Source organism: Lactuca sativa, chromosome 4 (assembly GCF_002870075.4).
Source record: "Lactuca sativa cultivar Salinas chromosome 4, Lsat_Salinas_v11, whole genome shotgun sequence".
Taxonomy (NCBI): Eukaryota; Viridiplantae; Streptophyta; class Magnoliopsida; order Asterales; family Asteraceae; genus Lactuca; species Lactuca sativa.
The window spans coordinates 332,256,416-332,275,049 of record NC_056626.2 but is presented as its reverse complement, the minus strand read 5'-3'; the positions used below and the strand labels follow the sequence as shown (position 1 = coordinate 332,275,049).

Below are 18,634 nucleotides of genomic sequence, written 5' to 3'. Positions count from 1 at the left end.
TTTTCTATCTTATTTCTTCTCTCCCATCGTGGCAGTCATATCTTGTGACATGTCAAATGTGGTTTCTAAGGTGGACAACTTTATGCTTGACTGGAACGTTCACGAGTATCATTTATCCCTTATTTTCGGTATTGAACTTCCATCCCCATCATCATCTATTCTAGATGCTCCGTCCGGCAAGGTAAGGTTGTATCTTAGGCACTTGGTTTCAGTTTAAGATTACCTCCTTCTTTCTTCTTGGAAGTGTTATGTTTTTACAAAGTGCATCCAGCTCAACTTTGTTCTAATGTTGTATCGAAGTTGTTGACCTTTGTAGCTTTCTATGTTTCTTGTCATATTCCTCTAAATGTCATTATAATTCATTATTTGAATCATTTAAAGAGATGGGGTGAATGGTACTCTTCATTAGTCGCCATTTTCCCCTTTCTCCTGATTTATTTGGTTCAAATGGTGGGTGGAAGAGTAAGTTTTTTTAGGTAGATCTGCAAAGTTTTTCTCTTCCATTCGCACCCGGTCATGTACCTCCTGTTGACGATTTTGTGTCCTTATCCAATGATTTATCAACATATATATCTTTATTTTCGTATTTATGTGTACGAAGGTCTTTTTTTGCCAGAATTTGTTCTTTCATTATGTCATATGAGCCCTTATTGGAAAGCTTAATGTGAAATGTCAGTTGTAGCTGTTCACCATCCAAGTTATTGGTTATTTATACCTTTTACTTGATTTAGTAATGCATCATGTTTCATCACCTGCATGCATTCCGTGAACTAAATGTAGTTTATTGCTTTGTACATTTTATCTTTGCTCATTTATTTCCATAGATGGTAGTAAATGCTCTTTTCAGTTGACAATGTATTTATCTGGTGATATTCATTCCCAAGCTATTATGTTGGAGGCTATCTATCACGGACCAAGTTTCTAGAAAATTCTACAACCGTCCAGAGAACTCCAGAACAATCAAGTATACTCGAGAAGTCTCCGAAGAGATCAGGAATGCTCTACGAGACCCTGGAAGATGCTAGAATATTGTAGATGTCCGTGGAACAAAGGAGAACAATTCGGAATAATCAAGAGGACGCTAGACGAAGCTAGAATGACCCGGAAGACTTTGGAAGGATCTAGAACACGCTAGATCATACAAGAACGATTTGGATAATGTCGGGACGACTTAGAGATTTCTAGAGCATCGTATACAAGTCTACCATATTCTAGAGTCTTGTAAAATCCATGTATATAATAGGAAGAGTCTAGATTAGTCATGAATGATCGGGACCTAGAAACTTCCATTTGAGGAGGTGTAAGGTTCCTATAAATAGGGGAAGGACTCATTTGTCCAAACCATCAAGAAGTTGCCTTGTAAAGAAGTTAAGTTATATAATAGAAGCTTTATTGAAGTGCCCCTTATCGTAACTCTTGCTTCCTAAGTTCGTTAGTACATCTAGATCATCGAAGTTAGCGGGACTTAGTCGGAGAAGCACTAAGTGGCACACGGTATTGACTAGTCTAAAAGAGTCATCCCGTGACAAGTGGTATCAAAGCCAGGTTCGAGCAAGCAAGAGACCATTACGATGGAAGAAGCAAGTGAAGTATTCAACATTCCCCCTGTCGTCGAGGAGAAAGGAAGAAATCCTTGGACTTATCAACACTCTGTGGAGTGAGCTCCATGAGAAGGTAGAAGCATTACAAGCCGAAGTAAACCTGTGCAAGGCATCAATCACTGGAGGGACCATTGCAAGAACGTTTCCGCACACAGAAGCACCCAAACCATTGAAGTATGGAGGTAAACGCGATCCCAAAGAACTTGACGAATTCTTTTGGTTGATGGAATGCTACTTCAATGCTAGTCAAGTGAAGGATGACAAGACGAAGGTAGATACAACCGTACTTTATCTATGCGAGAGTGCAACTCTATGGTGGTGAAGGAAGCACGGTGATATTGAAAAAGGATTATATACCATAGACACATAGGAAGAATTCAAGAGGAAACTCAAGAGACAATTTTGTCCACATAATGCTGAAGACATAGCGATGAAGAAACTTCGTGGGCTAAAGCATACGGGATCCATCCGAGACTATATAGTCGAGTTCACGAGCTTGATGCTAGAGTTACCCGACATGCAGGAGAAGGACAAACTTTTCTATTTCATGGATGGACTACAATCTTGGGCCTACAACGAGCTCAAGAGGAGAAATGTCAAATACATTAACGAAGCTATTGTCGTGGCAGAAGATCTAATGGAATTTCGAAAAGAAATCACGGTTAAGAAGAATAGTGGGGGAGAACAAACTATGACGGAACCGGAACCAAAACAAAACACACCCCAAACTTTAAATACAAAAGGAAAAGAAATCGAAGGAAGAAACCGAAGAGAAGAGGGAAAGGAGATCAAGTGCTACTTGTGTGATGGTCCTCACTTGATCCGAGACTGTCCGAAGAAAAAGACTTTCTATGCGATGGTTTTGCAAGAAGAAGAAGACGAAGCACAAATAAGCTCAATGCGTTTTCTGAACTCAATATCGAAAGATAGGATAAAATCTTCTAAGAAGGAAGAAGATAAAGGAGGGAGTCTCATGTTCGTCGAAGTTAAAGTGAAGGCAAGGAACACTAAGGCACTAGTAGATTCTGGAGCAACACATAGTTTCATCGCAGAGGAAGAAGCAAGGAAGTTGGGTATTCATTATACAAAGGAGTTAGGTCGGTTGAAGGTTGTCAACTCTCCATCTAATTCGATCCTCATAGTTTCTCGTGGAATACCCATGAAGATTGCAGAATGGGAAGGGACCATCGACTTGATAGTGGTTCCGATGGACGACTATCGCATGGTACTAGGGATGGATTTCCTGGATATGGTATGTCCTTGGTCGTTTGAAAGAGACAACACCCTGCGTATAACCAAGGGATCAACTATCCATATAATTCCCTTGGAAAGAAGAAAGACAAAAGCTCGATCCCTTTCAACTATGAAGATGTGTTATGACCAGAGCAATATAATCAAGAAGAATATGAAGCCAAAAGGGGAAGTTCGAATAAGCGAGGCACGTTTGAAGGAACAGGGATCTATATCCCACATAAAGAGTTACTCAAGGTTTTACGAGGATAAGAGAAGAAATAGGATTCAAAGTACATTGAGAAATAAAAGCACGCCTTACTCGAAGAGATAATTTGGAGAAAACGAAAAGACACGAAGTAGCCCCGTGACAACATCGAGACATATGTATAGAAGACTTGACGACGACGTCAAGGGTTTAAGTGGGGGAGGGTGTCACGGACCAAGTTTCTGGAAAATTCTACAACCGTCCAGAGAACTCCGGAACAATCAAGTATACTCGAGAAGTCTCCACTACTAGAAAAACAGCCTTTTACGACACTCATTGCGCGTCGTAAAAGGCTCAGATGACGCGCAAATGTGCGTCAAGGAAGGCCCTGTCATAAAGAGAGACGACGCGCTTTTGTGCGTCGTCTATAGATGACGCGTATTTACGACGCTCATTTACGACGCGCGTTTACGACATGCAATGCGTATCAAGGAAGGCCTTGTCATAAAGGAAGACGACACGCATTCGCGTGTCGTAACCTTACGACGCGCGTGTTAATGACACGCAATGCGTATCAAGAAAGCCCCTGTCAAGAAAGGCCATGTCATAAATGAAGATGACACACATTTTTGCGTATCATAATTTTAAATGTTTATTAAAAAATATTATTTATAGATTTACTACTTTTCAAATTAAATAATACAATAAAAATCTCATAATACAAAATAAAATACCATAAATAACAAAGATAATTCATTTCACTAATATGTCAAATACAAATAAGTATTCCAAAAATGAGTAAATGTTATAACAAATGAACTCATTTATATACAATTGCATCATCTAGCTTACTATGTGCCAACAACTCTCTGTGTGTTTACTTTTGCTTGAGTCTCGTTTCCTCCAAAGCTTCTAGACATGCCAAAATATGTATACACATACCTCTATATCTTTCTCCATCCATCTCCATGGCGTGGCTCTCATCAAAGACTGAGACTGAGACTGAGAGATCCTACTTTGAAATTTCAATCGAAAACAATATTGCAACCTGTATTCATCTTCCTACTAACCACCTGACAGAATGCAACTATGAACGCCATCTGCAACCAAGATTAAGAATCACCACTCATATAATGAGATATGTTATACCAAATTTCAATCACCATTTTACCCTTGCAATCTAACAAATAATATTCATCAATTTTAACGTGATGAAAAAAGTAGAAAAACAAATAGGTAAAGAGTGTGTATCAGAATAGATTAAACCAGGTTTTAACGTGAGGAAAAAAGTAGAAAAATAAATAGGTAAAGAGTGTATATCAAAATAGATTAAACCAAGTTTTTTGGTTTGATCTGTTATGTCATGCTGTATAGATTAAGTCAAATAAAGAACAACCATGTGTCTAGATTAAGCTCGGTCAATCAAAAGAAATAGAAACAACCCCTTAATCTGGTAAAGCTATATTATATAAGTGTGTATTTCATTGACCTAATAATGCACACACAAGTAACACAACTTACCACAAAGTAGAAAACAAGGCTTTCTTACATACAAACATCCTTGTTACAAGAACACACACACACACACACAGAGAGAAAGACAACAAACACCTAGTCTGCATTTGTTACAAGGGATGGGACTGGACAAGCTCTTTAGGTCTGTTTTCTATGAGATAATGAGAAGGGCATTCATGTCATTTGCACAGAGAGAGAAAATTTCCCAACTGGTTCTACCTTTTTGGTTGGGAGTGACAAAAAATTGCAATTTCTATCTCATTAGTCCAACCTGTGTCTATGCAATATTGCTATGTAGACCTCTCGTGGTGCTCAAATTCTTGATGGTACTTTCATGAATCAAGAACTATGATTTTTAAGACAGTCAAAAATAAAATATGCTGTGATTTCAAAATTAGTTTATTGATAAAATAAATTGAAAATTACGATTCTGGTTCCTGTGGCATATTGTTTTCTTCAGGTTTTGTCCAAATTATTAGCTGAGTGGTTAGATTTAACAAAATTAGGACCAAATTCCTTATGAAACATGAAAATAAAGACCAAAAAATTCAGATTTGGACCAAAACCGAAATTTTTTGTTGAACACAAGGACCAAAATTGAAATTTCTCGTTGGCTGTGGTAGGTTTTGCATGTTCTTCAAGTAAATGTGAAAAATCTGTTGTTGTTGATGCTTACAGACCCCTCAACATGCACCATGAGTATCAACAGGTTGGCTACATTTCAAAGCTCCAAGAAAGCAATAGCTTGTTGTACACTATATCATGATAGAGGAACAGAGCCATGGCTAAGAAAGACAAGTACAGATGCTTGGCTTTTCACAGGTGTCAGTGAGGCAATTGAAGGACCCGATGGAACGGACAAGTGTTACCTAGGTCATCGAAGAACTTGGCTGGGAAATAATGAGTGGGCCAAAATTAGATCTGTGGACACACGCAAATTGAATCAGCCAGGGGATTGGCCCATGAATGTTAAAGAGAAATCAGGCCCATGTGAAGTTAAATCTACGACAATAAAAGTAACCCAGTCGGCATCAATATCGCCCAATCGTATCAGTGCCTCACCCTTACCACCGTGCAATTCTTCATCTTCCTCATTCTATCAAGAAAGCTTGTCTACAGATACTTCATTAAAGAGGAGCAAGGAAAATATTCACACTAGCATTGACATTATTGGACATGTCGACTCCAGCAAGTCTACAACCACCTACAAGCTGGGTGGTATCAAGAAGGAAGCCTTCAACTTAATTGATAAGGATGGCTACAGTTGCATCACAACAAAGGAACTTGGAACAATTATGAAATTGCTTGGGCAAAATAGAACTGAAGTTGAACTTCAGGATAAGATCAACGAATTAGAAGTAGAAGGTAATGGAACCATTGATTTCCCATAATTTCTAAACCTGTTAACAAGGAAGATGAACACTCAAAGGGGTGCAATATTCACAGAGATAAAGAATATTGTTAACAAGATAGCTAAATGGACCACTCCAGCAATTGTGACTAGTGCTAACATGACGAGAATGGGTTATACAACCAGGGTTCATCCTTGTGATCATTTTGATTTGGTGATATTAGCAATTGTTGGAAACAAGAAGGGAATTGATGGTCAGATTGGAACAAAATTTGATGATCAGTTTACCCCGCATGAAAAGTTTCTCCTATTACCATTGAATCTTAAAATAGCAAAACTCAAAGAAAAGCTCACAACCAGCCGGGAAATACAATCATCAATGGTGGAGATAGAAGATAGAAACACTTCATTTAATGGGTTACCAGAATGGATTGGTGCCTTTGAGGTAAGTTTTGTTTTGAATAAACTCATTGGTGTAAGCTACAAGTTCGAAGATACCAGATCAGGGGATGAATTAACAGAAAAATATAGAGAATTCGTGTTGCATTTTGAGATCCCGGGAACACCATTCAAGATTTATGGCAAGGCAAAGGGCAAGACAAAGAGGTCACCAAGGAGCGTTTGGATGCTATACACAATTTCTATCCACCTTGAGGACATGGTGGTTCTTTTGGGGTGGGGTATTGTTATGCATCAACTTCTGCAATATATGATAGATAAGGCCAATATGGGAAATTCAACAAATAAAAGGACATTAGGGACAGTTTAGGTATTTTATATTATTTAGTTTGTGATGCCAGATAGTATAAGTAGAGGGTAGTGGGCAGGGAGTGATCAATCAATCTTTTTGTGAAATTTGGAATTTATTTCTCGGGAGATTGGCTATCTCGAATCAGCTATCCTATCTTCAACCTTGTAATCATTTGGTATTATAGAGGTTGCTCTATCCATATTAGAATCTTTTGATTGTTTTATGTTATTGAATCTGGTCTTAGAATCCAGTTCATAACAACCTCTCTTCTGCTCTCTTATGTACATCATTCAAACCAAACAATCAATGGGGGCAAATATGTAAAAAGTCGGGAATTAATGGTTCTCTCTAATCTTTCTGATACAGATGTAAAGTCTTCAGTTTTCCAGATTTGTTCTCTATTTTTGTAATCTTCCATACCATCACAAATTGGATTGTAATTTTTTCAATTTATAAAGATGCCAGAGGCTAGGATTGAGGCAAGGCAGAACTACAATGGTTATGGTTGTGTGTTGGTGCCAAGATTGGGAGTTTTAAAAGTGGGAATTGTGTCCATCCTATTAAATAAAACACCTAAGAAAGTGTTTGACATGACTTGTAATCATACCTTGTAATCAGCCACTTTCACATACTCCGGAGACACGAGAAGTATGTTTTGTGTACCTGAATGATACAAGAATCAATCAGACTAGTCAATATATAATGATATATTACAAATAATTAGATGTAATTTGTTCATAAATTGTACTCACCTTCTCCCATTTTCCCATGAATCTTATCTGCAAGTCATGCAATCAAACAAAGAAATAAAAGAATTAGTATGTACAAGTTTAGCTGTTTAGGGGTTATAAATTATAAATATCCAAGAAATGAATATTTGATTCTAATTATTCACCAAATCATTTTCAAATGCCATCTCCTGATTAAATAAAATAAAAAGCATAAATAGATAGTAAATAATAATATAAGCAATATGATGCTGGTAAATTTAAAGAAGAAAAGGGGAGCAAAGGCAAGAGGTGTATTACATGAACCTTGGTGTGAAAAGCTTCATAATAACAGAGTCTTCAAATACAAGGCCATTTGGGATAGCATACATGAATCTTTGCATATTCTTCACCACCACACAACAGCTGTGATAAGTACTTCCTACTTTGACCTTGATTCAAATGAAAGTTATTAAAGATCAAGATCAATCTTTATCTTGGTAAGAATGATAAAATACTGAGTCTTATATAATTACTCAAGCGTTATAATACATATGTACAGGGTCAACTGAGATGTAACTGAATTAGCTAAAATACCTTCCCAAATAGAATGATATTGCCAACATTAGAGCCAAAAAAACTCCTCATATGCATCGAGCATGTAGAAAGGAAGAGATCCATCAAGTTCCACCACAAATGGTGGTTTTTCATCAGAATATACACCAGGAACGATCTCAGCATTCAAATAAGAGCTTATGTTCGTCTTCAATCCCACTGTTGCACTGAGAGTTGGATCCTTTTCCACTTTAATTTTAACATTTAAAGTCCAACCGTCGGCCTCCTTCATCATTGGCTCAACTTTCAGTTCACTATTATCCTTAGATGCTTCAACATCACTTGCCACCACCGGTGGCTCCTCCACAACACCCAAATCTGTTTCATTTTTAGGAAATTCTAGCACTTCCTCCCTTCTTCTATTATATCGTGTTTATGCAAACTATTTGATGATGGAGTATTCACAGCCACCACACTTGGAAATCTCAAAAGACCAAAACTTGTAGTAAGATGAAATTGAATACAGATCGAGCTCATATTGGTACGTATCTCTTCAAAATATGCTTCCCCGTTACGCTAATCCCACTGCTATTCCACCAATAGCTCCGGCAACAGCCGCTGACCTAGGGCCCGCCGCCGCCTTGTAAAGCGCTCCGGTCGCTAATCCAGCCAATACGCTCTAGTCACTAATCCAGCCACCATGAAGTTCATTCCGATTAACCCTAAGTTTCATGGTGTCTCTAGCCTCAGAAGCCTTCACGCCCTCTACTAAACCCTTCCCGGCGCCAACTACTGCGCCGCTGAGGTAACCGATGCCGGTGTAGTATATCAGGTTTTCGCCCCATGAACGTCGTTGAGCGATGGATTCCTCTTGATAGAGGTATTCAGGAGATGTGGGAAGTTTGTACAGGGACTCTAAGATCTTGGTAAGGGTTGTATAGCCGACTGTTGTCGTGGTAGTCGTCATTTATGATGCGATTTGAAGATAACGGTTGGTAAGACATGTCGTAGTTAGGGCTAAAATTAGGGTTTCGATCTTTCAAGAATCTGATTCCAAGAGAGAGAGAGATGTTTGATGATACTGAAGATGAAGATGAGGGATCTAGGGCTTTTTCTTGCTAAGTAGAAGAGGCAGGGGATTAACTTTTTGGGATTCAATAGGTGGGGGTAATTTTCGTTGATTTCATTTCCCGCCTAAAACGCGTGTTTCACTTAAAAATTATAAAGCGACACATTTACATGATGCACATTTTATGAAAGGCGCCCTCCGCATTTCTTTTTTTTTTCTTTTCTGACACTAATTTTAGGGCGTGCACAAATGCGTGCCCTCTATCCTTCAAATTTTGCAAAACTGACATTATCTTTTAGGGCACTTACAAATGCGCGTCGTCTATTAGCGAGTGTCATTGTTTGCGCGTCATTAAAGGTATGTTTTCTTGTAGTGCTCCGAAGAGATCAGGAATGCTCTACGAGACCCTGGAAGATGCTAGAATATTATAGATGTCCGTGGAACAAAGGAGAACAATCCGGAATAATCAAGAGGACGCTAGACGAAGCTAGAACGACTCGAAAGACTTTGGAAGGATCTAGAACACGCTAGATCATACAAGAACGATTTGGATAATGTCGGGAAGACTTAGAGATTTCTAGAGCATCGTATACAAGTCTACCATATTCTAGAGTCTTGTAAAATCCATGTATGTAATAGGAAGAGTCTAGATTAGTCATGAATGATCGGGACCTAGAAACTTCCATTTGAGGAGGTGTAAGGTTCCTATAAATAGGGGGAGGACTCATTTGTCCAAACCATCAAGAAGTTGCCTTGTAAAGAAGTTAAGTTATATAATAGAAGCTTTATTGAAGTGTCCCTTGTCGTAACTCTTGCTTCCTAAGTTCGTTAGTACATCTAGATCGTCGAAGTTAGCCGGACTTAGTCGGAGAAGCACTAAGTGGCACACGGTATTGACTAGTCTAAAAGAGTCATCCCGTGACATATCGCTCCGGATAAGGTTGTGGACCCGACCGTTATGGTTCCCGGGTCGCCTCTTAGGCTACCTGGGTTCAGATCAGATGCTTTTCCCATTGGTCAATTTAAGGAAACTTCTTGCCCTTCTTTGGTTGTCCCATCACACATTGATTCGTCTAGCGTCATGGAAGTTGGTTACACAAGTTCTACCGCTTTTAGTCGTAAGCGCAAGCGATCTTTAACACCTCACCAGTTTAAGCACTTTTTTGTGAAGTTTCAGTGGTCCTTGCTGTGTATCTCCCTTTCCTATAGTTCATACTCCCCCGATCGTGGCCGGATGCTATATATATTTTGTATTTTTTGCACATGACACTTAGTAGGATTATAATAATTTCTTTGTTCCTCCCTGCTTTTTCTCTTCAATGTATGCATATGGTTGTTCTTTGCACATTCGATTTGAAGAGGAACTAAATGAGACATGTCATATTATTGCTCGCACTGAAAATATCATATCTACGATGCTTGGGTAGAAATTGAAGTTTTTGATGGGTTGTTAAGTCTTCGGTATTTTTATCAAGGGTGGGAATTATTTGGTCTGGAATCGAAAACCCTGAAAACCAAATCAAACCGAAATCGATTTCAGACCGAACCATATTCAAATTCTGTTTTTGGTTTGGTTTGAGACCAAACATAATTTTAAATTTGAGTTTTGGTTCGAGTTTCGGTCTCATGAAGTTTAAACCAAACCGTATCGAGAAACCGAATTTCATAAATCAATTAATTAAAAAATATATTCTATATTTTATATTAAATAAAAGTATTATTTATAAAGTAAAAATTATTTTAACCCGTTTAGTTTCTGGATCATCTTGTTTGAAACTTTTGATTTTTCTGTTTGTAACTTTAGGTTTCTATGTGAAAAACATTTTAATTTATGACTGATTTTTTAAGTTAATATTTGGTTTCCTCAGTTTTCAAACCGAACCAAATCGAATTAGAATTTGGTTTTAGGTTTCGTCTAGAGAATTTGAATTTGAGTTGGTCGGTTTTCGAATTGGACAAAAAAAATATTTCAAACCGAGGAAACTTGTAACACCGTAAATTTTCATACAAAATTTTTATTTAAGAATCATATTAATCTTATTAACACAATCACAAAATACCCAAAAATATCGAAGTATCGAAAACACATGTTCGTAAATTTTTTAAATACACAGTCCAAGATCCTCAAAGCGTATCTCCGTCTCATGTCTATAATCAAGCCGGTGCCTTCCTGTGATCCTGAGAAGTACCTGAAACAGATAACATATAACACGATAATCACGAATCTTAGTGAGTTCCCAAAAATACGACAGATATCTCATTAGCATCTCATGGCTATGGTCGAATAAGACCCTCCGGTCAATGTGTCTCATTGGGACCCTCCGGGCCCACAACTCGGGTGGACCCTCCGGTCCTAACTCCGTAAGCTCAGAATAATACACAACATAAATCACAAAGACATAATGCAAGATAATACAATACTCAATATAAGCATATAAGACCCTCCAGTCACACAAAGATTACCACTCTAGGTAAGTATAGTGAGAAGACTCACCTCGTAAGCAAGTAAACAAATAAACCTCATACATGAATCTTCGAACTAGCCTCCGCATAGCACATAGGATAATTATCTCTAATTAACACTTAAATCACGACTTAAGTTATTTTCTCTCTCAAACTCTTGGATAAAAGACCATTTTACCCCTCCATGTTCCCCATAATCCCTGTCTTGACCAAACCCTAAAGTCAATAGAAGTCAACACTCGAGTCAATAGTCCATGTTGACCCGACTCGCCGAGTGCATCTATGTGACTCACCGAGTCCCCTCGTTTCCTCAGAAATGTCGCGAAAATTCAACTTAACTCTTCGATTTATCTCATCAACTTGCCAAGTTACCCATGTCTAGATTTGTCAGGGAAAACACTAGTCGACTTGTCGAGTCAGGTCATCGACTCGGCGAGTCCATTCAGTCTATGTTCTCATTCAGACGTTTTAAGGCAGATCTATAAGCCCAAACTCTAGATCTAGCCTCCCAAGGTTGAGTTACCAGGTAAAGCTACAATCTTTACGTCATACATGGCACTTAGTGCTTGAAATGCCAACACAAGTTCCATTTAGGGTTGAATGCACAAAAGCTTGTCTCTAGCTCAATAAAGCTCGGATCTTTGGGCTCACAAGTCCTACTATAGTCCAGATCTGAGGTTTCAACCTCATGATATGCTCCAATAACTCATTGAAAAAAGATGGATGGGAGAAAACCCTAAAAACCTCCCTAAACTAAGATCTCAAAAAGGAAAGGTCAAGATAGAAGCTTTTTACCTTTACACTGAAGCTAATCACTAAAGAACTCTGGATCTACAACCCCTCCTTGATCAAACACGCCAAGCTCTCCAAATCTACTTCCAAAGATGCACAAAACCATACAATTTAATCTCTTTCTCTCTCTCTCTCTCTAACAATTAATTTGATCGATTAGGGTTTCACATAAGGGAGTTGGGTGGCTAGTGAGGCGGAAATGAGGGCTTAAAGTCCTTTAAATAGGACCCAACCCTGGAGATCTAGGGTTTATTCTCACAACACCAACTCGCCGAGTTGGTTGTAAAACCCACGTAGCCAATTCGACTCTGCTCGACGAGTTGGGGCACCCACTCGTCGAGTTGCTCAATTAACTCGTAAGTAATTATATAAATATTATACCTGGGAGTCGGGATGTTACAATTCTCCCTCACTAGAATCAGACTTCTCCCTCGAAGTCATGCTCTGGAAATAATTATGGGTACTTTTTGTGCATCTCGGACTCCGGATCCCAAGTGTACTAGGATCCCTTCCGATGTTGCAACTGGACCTAAACTAGGGGCACCTCTTTACTCCTCAATACCTTCAGTTTCCGATCCAAGATCGCTATCGTCCTCTCAATGTAATTCAGGCTCGCATATACCTGAATGTCCTCTAATGGTACCACCACCGTCTCATCGGCTACACACTTCCTCAACTGAGACACATGGAAGGTGTTATTAATCTGGCTCAACTCTATAGGTAGCTCCAACCGATAAGTTACCTTACCCACTTTGGTGGTCACTCTGAAAAGACCAATGTATCTAGGGCCTAGCTTGCCCTGTTTCCTGAATCGGATCACCCATTTCCATGGGGATTCCTTTAGGAGGACAAAATCTTCGACCTGGAACTCTAGCTCGGATCGTCGCCGGTCCGCGTAACTCTTCTGGCAACTCTGGGCTGTCAGTAACCTCTGTCTGACCTGCTGGATCTGCTCAGTCATCTTTAGCACTATCTCAGTGCCACCCATCAATCACTGCCCTACCTCCCCTCAACAGATTGGAGTCTGACACCTCCACCCATATAAGAGCACGAAGGGAGGCATACCAATACTGGAATGGTGGCTGTTGTTGTAAGAAAACTCAGCCAAGGGTAAATAGGTGTCCCAACTTCCATCGAAGTCCATAACACATGCACGCAGCATGTCCTTGAGCGTCTGTATCGTTCGCTCACTCTGCCCGTCTGTATGTGGGTGGTATGCGGTAGTAAAGTGCAATCGGGTACCCAACTCATCATGAAACTTCTTCCGGAATCTGGAAGTAAAACGCACATCCCAATCTGACACTATAAATGTCGGCATTCCATGCCGTGCCACCACCTCTATCACATAAATCTCGGCTAGTTTCTCTGCATAAGAGGTGTCACTGATAGCAAGGAAGTGAGCACTCTTCGTCAGCCGGTCTACAATCACCCATATCGCGTCAACCCCACGCGCAGTCCTCGCTAGCTTGGTAATAAAATCCATAGAAATTTGTTCCCACTTCTACTGGGGAATCTCTAGAGGCTGTAACGGGCCATGTGGATGCTTGTGCTCCACCTTAACCTAGCGACACGTCAAGCACCTCTCAACTACCCATGCCACATCCCTCTTCATACACGGCCACCGATAATCTCTCTTCAGATCCAGATACATCTTAGTGGACCCCGGTTGGATCGAGAATCTCGATCTATGTGCCTCCTCTATCAGTATGCGCCGAGCTCCACCCATATAGGGTACCCAACTCTGCCCACGGATAGTCATAAGCCCACGACTATCCGTCTCAAACTCGAAAACATGTCCGATCACCCGCTCCCTCTTGCGGTTTTTTGGTCTCACGGCCTCCATCTGAGCCTCTCGAATAGTATCTAAGACTGGAGTCATCACTGTCATCCTTATACATGTTGGATTAGTCTTTAAGCCTGTAACCATATTTGGTAAGTACTTGACCCGGTTGTGCATGGTCCTTTTGGGTTGCCTTCACCAGAGCAACTTGACTGGAGAAATAATAGAGAAAGAGGTTATTATGATTTATTAATATATTATAAGAATAATATATTAAAGCATAAATCAAATTTGTTTAATTAATATTGGTCAATAATTAATTAAGAATTAATTTTGTGATCAAAAGTAATTAATTAAACTAGAGGACTGAATTGCAATTATGTGATAGTTACAAATTAGGGCAATGGATGCCCTATGGATAGGGTGGAAGAATTCAAGGTGATAGGGCCTTAGAATTCGTCAAAGATAAGGATTCTAGACTTATTTTTTGGGTTGCTTGGTGGGCAAGCAATCAGATAAGGATAAGGACTGAAACCCTAATCTCTACCCTATATAAGGACCCCTTGGCTAAGGGAAATCGGCCACTTGATCCCTAGAAGAATTAGAGCCAATTTCCTACCTCTCTCCTCTCTCTCTCTTGCCTCTCCATTTGCTTTTGGTTTTTGTGATCCATTAAAGGTACTACACTTGTGGTACTTGCTTTCATAGACAAGGAGATTGAAGTTTTGAGTTGTTATTACAATATAACAACAAGAGGTATATGATTCATTCTTCTATCTAAATTTTGAAATACCTAGATGCATGCTAGGGTTCTTCTTGTGTTCATAACGTTGTGTATCTAATAGTGAAAACATAGATCCAAATCTAGGGTTGCATGCACACATAGGATTGTTTGTATAAAACCCATCAGTGGTATCAGAGCCTTATGGTCATTTGTTTTCTATTAGATTATTCAATTGTATGAATTTGACACTTTAGGGTTTATGGCCAATAAACCTTAGGTGGCAAGGATTTCGAAATTAGGGTTCTTGAACCCTGTTTTTCGAAAATTTTGATAAGGGTTTTCAAACCCTTTCCTTTTTGCCCAAGATTTCGAAATCTAGGGTTTGCAAACCCTAGGGTTTTCGAAATATGCCTCCTCCCCAAGATAAGATCCTAAGTTTTAGGGATTTGGATAATCACATATCTTGTAATTATCTTTTAATGGTTTAAATATGGTAATTTAAGATTTTGAATTATCCCATCCCATATTTTCGAAATCTAGAGGGATTTAAGGGATTAAGATAAATTAATTATTTAATTTAAGGTAATCCTTTATGATTTAATAATTCAAATTACTTGTTTAATTTAAGGATAATTATTAAATCAAGAGTTTTAATATTTAAAATTTTAAATTTAAAAGGTCTTAAATTTCAAAAAATTTAAAATTGAAATTAAAACCCTAGTATTTTGAAATGTTTAAAATACACCCTATACTACTATATTATTACAAGATTAATATATATATATATATATATATATATATATATATATATATATATATATATATATGTATGTATAACTAAAATGCTAGTCTTACCGTTAGTAGGCCTCATTCACAAAGCCAATCTATAAGGAGGTATAAGGTTATGGCCTATAAAATGGCCATTTACTGGATATCCACTCTTACCCACCGCTTCCTTGATTGGTGGACGGTCGTTAGCCGAACGGGTAGGATAGGGCAATCCTCTCCTCATTAATAAGTATAATGAATCTATATAAAATAATTAAACGTTTTTACAAAATTCTCAATCTTAGTTACTTTAGGAAAAAGTGAATAGATGCAATCCCATGAAATTACACTTTTCACCCTTGCTAAGAAGTTAGTGGAGCGTGTGTGGTTAACCGGCACACTAATTGGTTCTAGGAAAAGATGGTAAAGGGTGACTCAATGTTTGTCATAGTTCGATGGAGCGTGTGTGGTTAACCGGCACATCGAATAGGTGACTGTAAGAATGAGGGCACCATGTAAATTTGCATGGTTATTCACACCCGCTTTGTGATCCTCGACATCCCAATCACAAACTAGAGGGGCATATCGAGATTTAAACATACCATTGAAAAGTTCAATGAATCTCAAATGAATCTAGTAATTTTCAATACATTTAAAACTTAAGCCTTTTATGTTTTTCATGGTGGAAAATTAGTGAATCGTCATTCACTTACCTCAAAATTATTTGCATGTTGGATTACGACATCCCTTTTCTAATGTGTAAATAATGTTGTTGGATCCTAGCCATAATTTCTCATCTTGGGTGTTTAATTAGGGACTCAATTCTAATCAAACTTTGTTCCTTTCAGATGTCTAACGCAAATGCGAACAACGCTGCTCCTGGTTCATTCTCGCTAATGAGCCTATGTCAAAAAGTGACGTTTGATGGATCGAATTTCAACAAATGGATAAGATACATTCGCATGGTTGCTCGTTACGAGGACAAAGAATATGTGCTCGACGAGAAGCTTGAAAAGATCAATCCAGAAATCGCTACTCCCGAAGAAATGGCCGTCTTTGAGACCCACGAGCATGATGCAATGAAAGTTCATTGCATTATGCTGGCCTCTATGAATTGAAATCCAAAAGTCCTATGAGGACATGTATCCGTACGAAATGCACCAAGATTTGCTGGAGAGGTACCACCAAAGCGCAAGGCAAGAGCGCTATGTGATCATCACCAACATGATCACCGCTAATATGGGAAGTGGAGAGTCCCTAACCTCACATTTGCAAAAGATACAGAGGTATGTTGACCGTCTTCGCATGTTAAATGTTAACTTTGGTGAAGATCTGGTAATCAACATCATTCTCCACTCCTTGCCCTCGTGCTACCACCAATTTAGGATGACCTACCACATGAACAAAGAAGAGGTCACCTTAAGCAAACTCCAAGGGCTCCCAAGGACTGCTGAGAGCAACCTCAAGGTCAAGTCTGTTGCATTAACTCCCACTCCACCCGCTACTCCTATTTTGGCCATTGGGCAAGGGAGGGGCAAGAAGAGGAAGGCTACTTCAAAGGGCCACCACAAGGGTAAGCCCCAAGATGGTACCTCTTCTAGTGGAACCAAAGTTGGTTCTTCTAAGCCCAACTCAAACCCAAAGGAGGTAGAGTGCCACCACTGCCACAAAATAGGGCATTGGAAGAGAAGTTGCCCGGAATATCTCCAAGCCATCAAGGATGGGAAGATCAAGCCGTCTTTCGCATGTATTTACACAATTAAATCTAATGATTCATCACGTGCTATTTCTTGGGTTCTTGATACAAGATGTGGTTTTCACATATGTTCTGATTTGCAAGGACTAAGAAGAGATAAGGATGTGGAGCGTGGAAGAATAAATCTAATCATGGGGAACAGAAGATCGTCGCCTGTCACCAAGATTAAAGTGTATTCTCTAGCACTTAGTAATGGATTAGGTTTATATTTAAATAATTGTTGCTATTCACCATATGTGGCAAGAAACATCATTTCATTTCATGGTTTGTTTAGACAAGGATTTAGATATTCGTTTGATAATGAGAAAGGTTCGATTTATGCTTATCTAAATGGTGTTTTATATTTTGAAGCATTGCCTTGTAATGGAATTTATGAAACTGTTATGGTTGTAGATAACCTAGGAAATGATGTATTGTGTGTGGAATCTTCCAATAGTATAGATAAAGCATGCTTGTCGCATTGTCGTCTAGGACATGTCAACAAGAAACGTATAGCCCAACTCCAAAAGGATGGAGTGATGGAGTCATTCGACCTTAGGGACGATGACGTGTGAGGGTCTTGTTTACTTGGAAAGATGACCAAGTCACCCTTCACTGGCACATGTGCAAGGGGTGAGGGTCTATTGGATCTCATACACACCGATGTGTGTGGGCCCTTTAGATCCACCACAAGGGACGTGAACCGCTTCTATGTGACTTTCACCGACGATTATAGTAGATATGGGCATATCTATTTAATCAAGCACAAGTCAGAAACCTTTGAAAAGTTCAAAGAGTTTAAACAAGAAGTGGAGAATCAATTGGGTAGGAAAATCAAGATGCTTCGATCCGATCGAGGAGGAAAGTACCTAAGTCTTGAATTCCATGACTACCTCAAGGAATGCGATAGTTTCGCAATTGACGTCGCCTAGGACACCGCAGTTGAACGGTGTGGCTGAGAGGAGTAATCGAACCCTATTGGACATGGTTCGTTCCATGATGAGTCATGCCTCGCTACCTATCTCATTTTGGGGGTATGGCTTAGAGACTGCCGCCCATATCCTTAACTTAGTCCCTACAAAGAAGGTTGCCAAAACATATCACAAGATGTGGACAGGGAAAGCTCCCTCGTTGGCACATATCAAGGTTTGGGGTTGCGAGGCTTTTTTAAGATGAGAGACTCACAAAAAGCTCAAACCTCGTAGTGAGCGGTGTATTTTCATTGGCTACCCGCAGAAATCGTTTGGATATCTCTTCTATAGACCGAGTGACAATGTTGTCTTCGTTGCAAGGAGAGGGGTTTTCCGAGAGCGAGAACTCATAGGCCAAGGGGACAGTGGGAGGAAAATCGATCTTAAAGAGATTCAAGAGTCGAGTGATGAAGG

The 18,634-nt window shown here is 39.2% G+C and overlaps 1 protein-coding gene and 1 pseudogene across 1 annotated transcript; one reads left to right on the top strand and one right to left on the bottom strand.

Annotated features, from left to right (window-relative positions):
* Positions 1-2,031: 2,031 nt before the first annotated feature.
* On the top strand, positions 2,032-3,165 carry LOC128133692 (uncharacterized). The gene has a single exon (XM_052771211.1). It carries the CDS (start codon positions 2,032-2,034, stop codon positions 3,163-3,165), a length of 1,134 nt encoding a protein of 377 aa, XP_052627171.1.
* A 5,286-nt stretch (positions 3,166-8,451) lies between these two features.
* On the bottom strand, positions 8,452-8,922 carry LOC111917884 (mitochondrial import inner membrane translocase subunit TIM23-1-like; annotated as a pseudogene).
* Positions 8,923-18,634: the final 9,712 nt, after the last annotated feature.

What these genes read in the sequence shown, in the direction of transcription:
- LOC128133692 (XM_052771211.1), top strand. Translation starts at nt 2,032, where the DNA reads ATGAAGAAACTTCGTGGGCTAAAGCATACGGGATCCATCCGAGACTAT.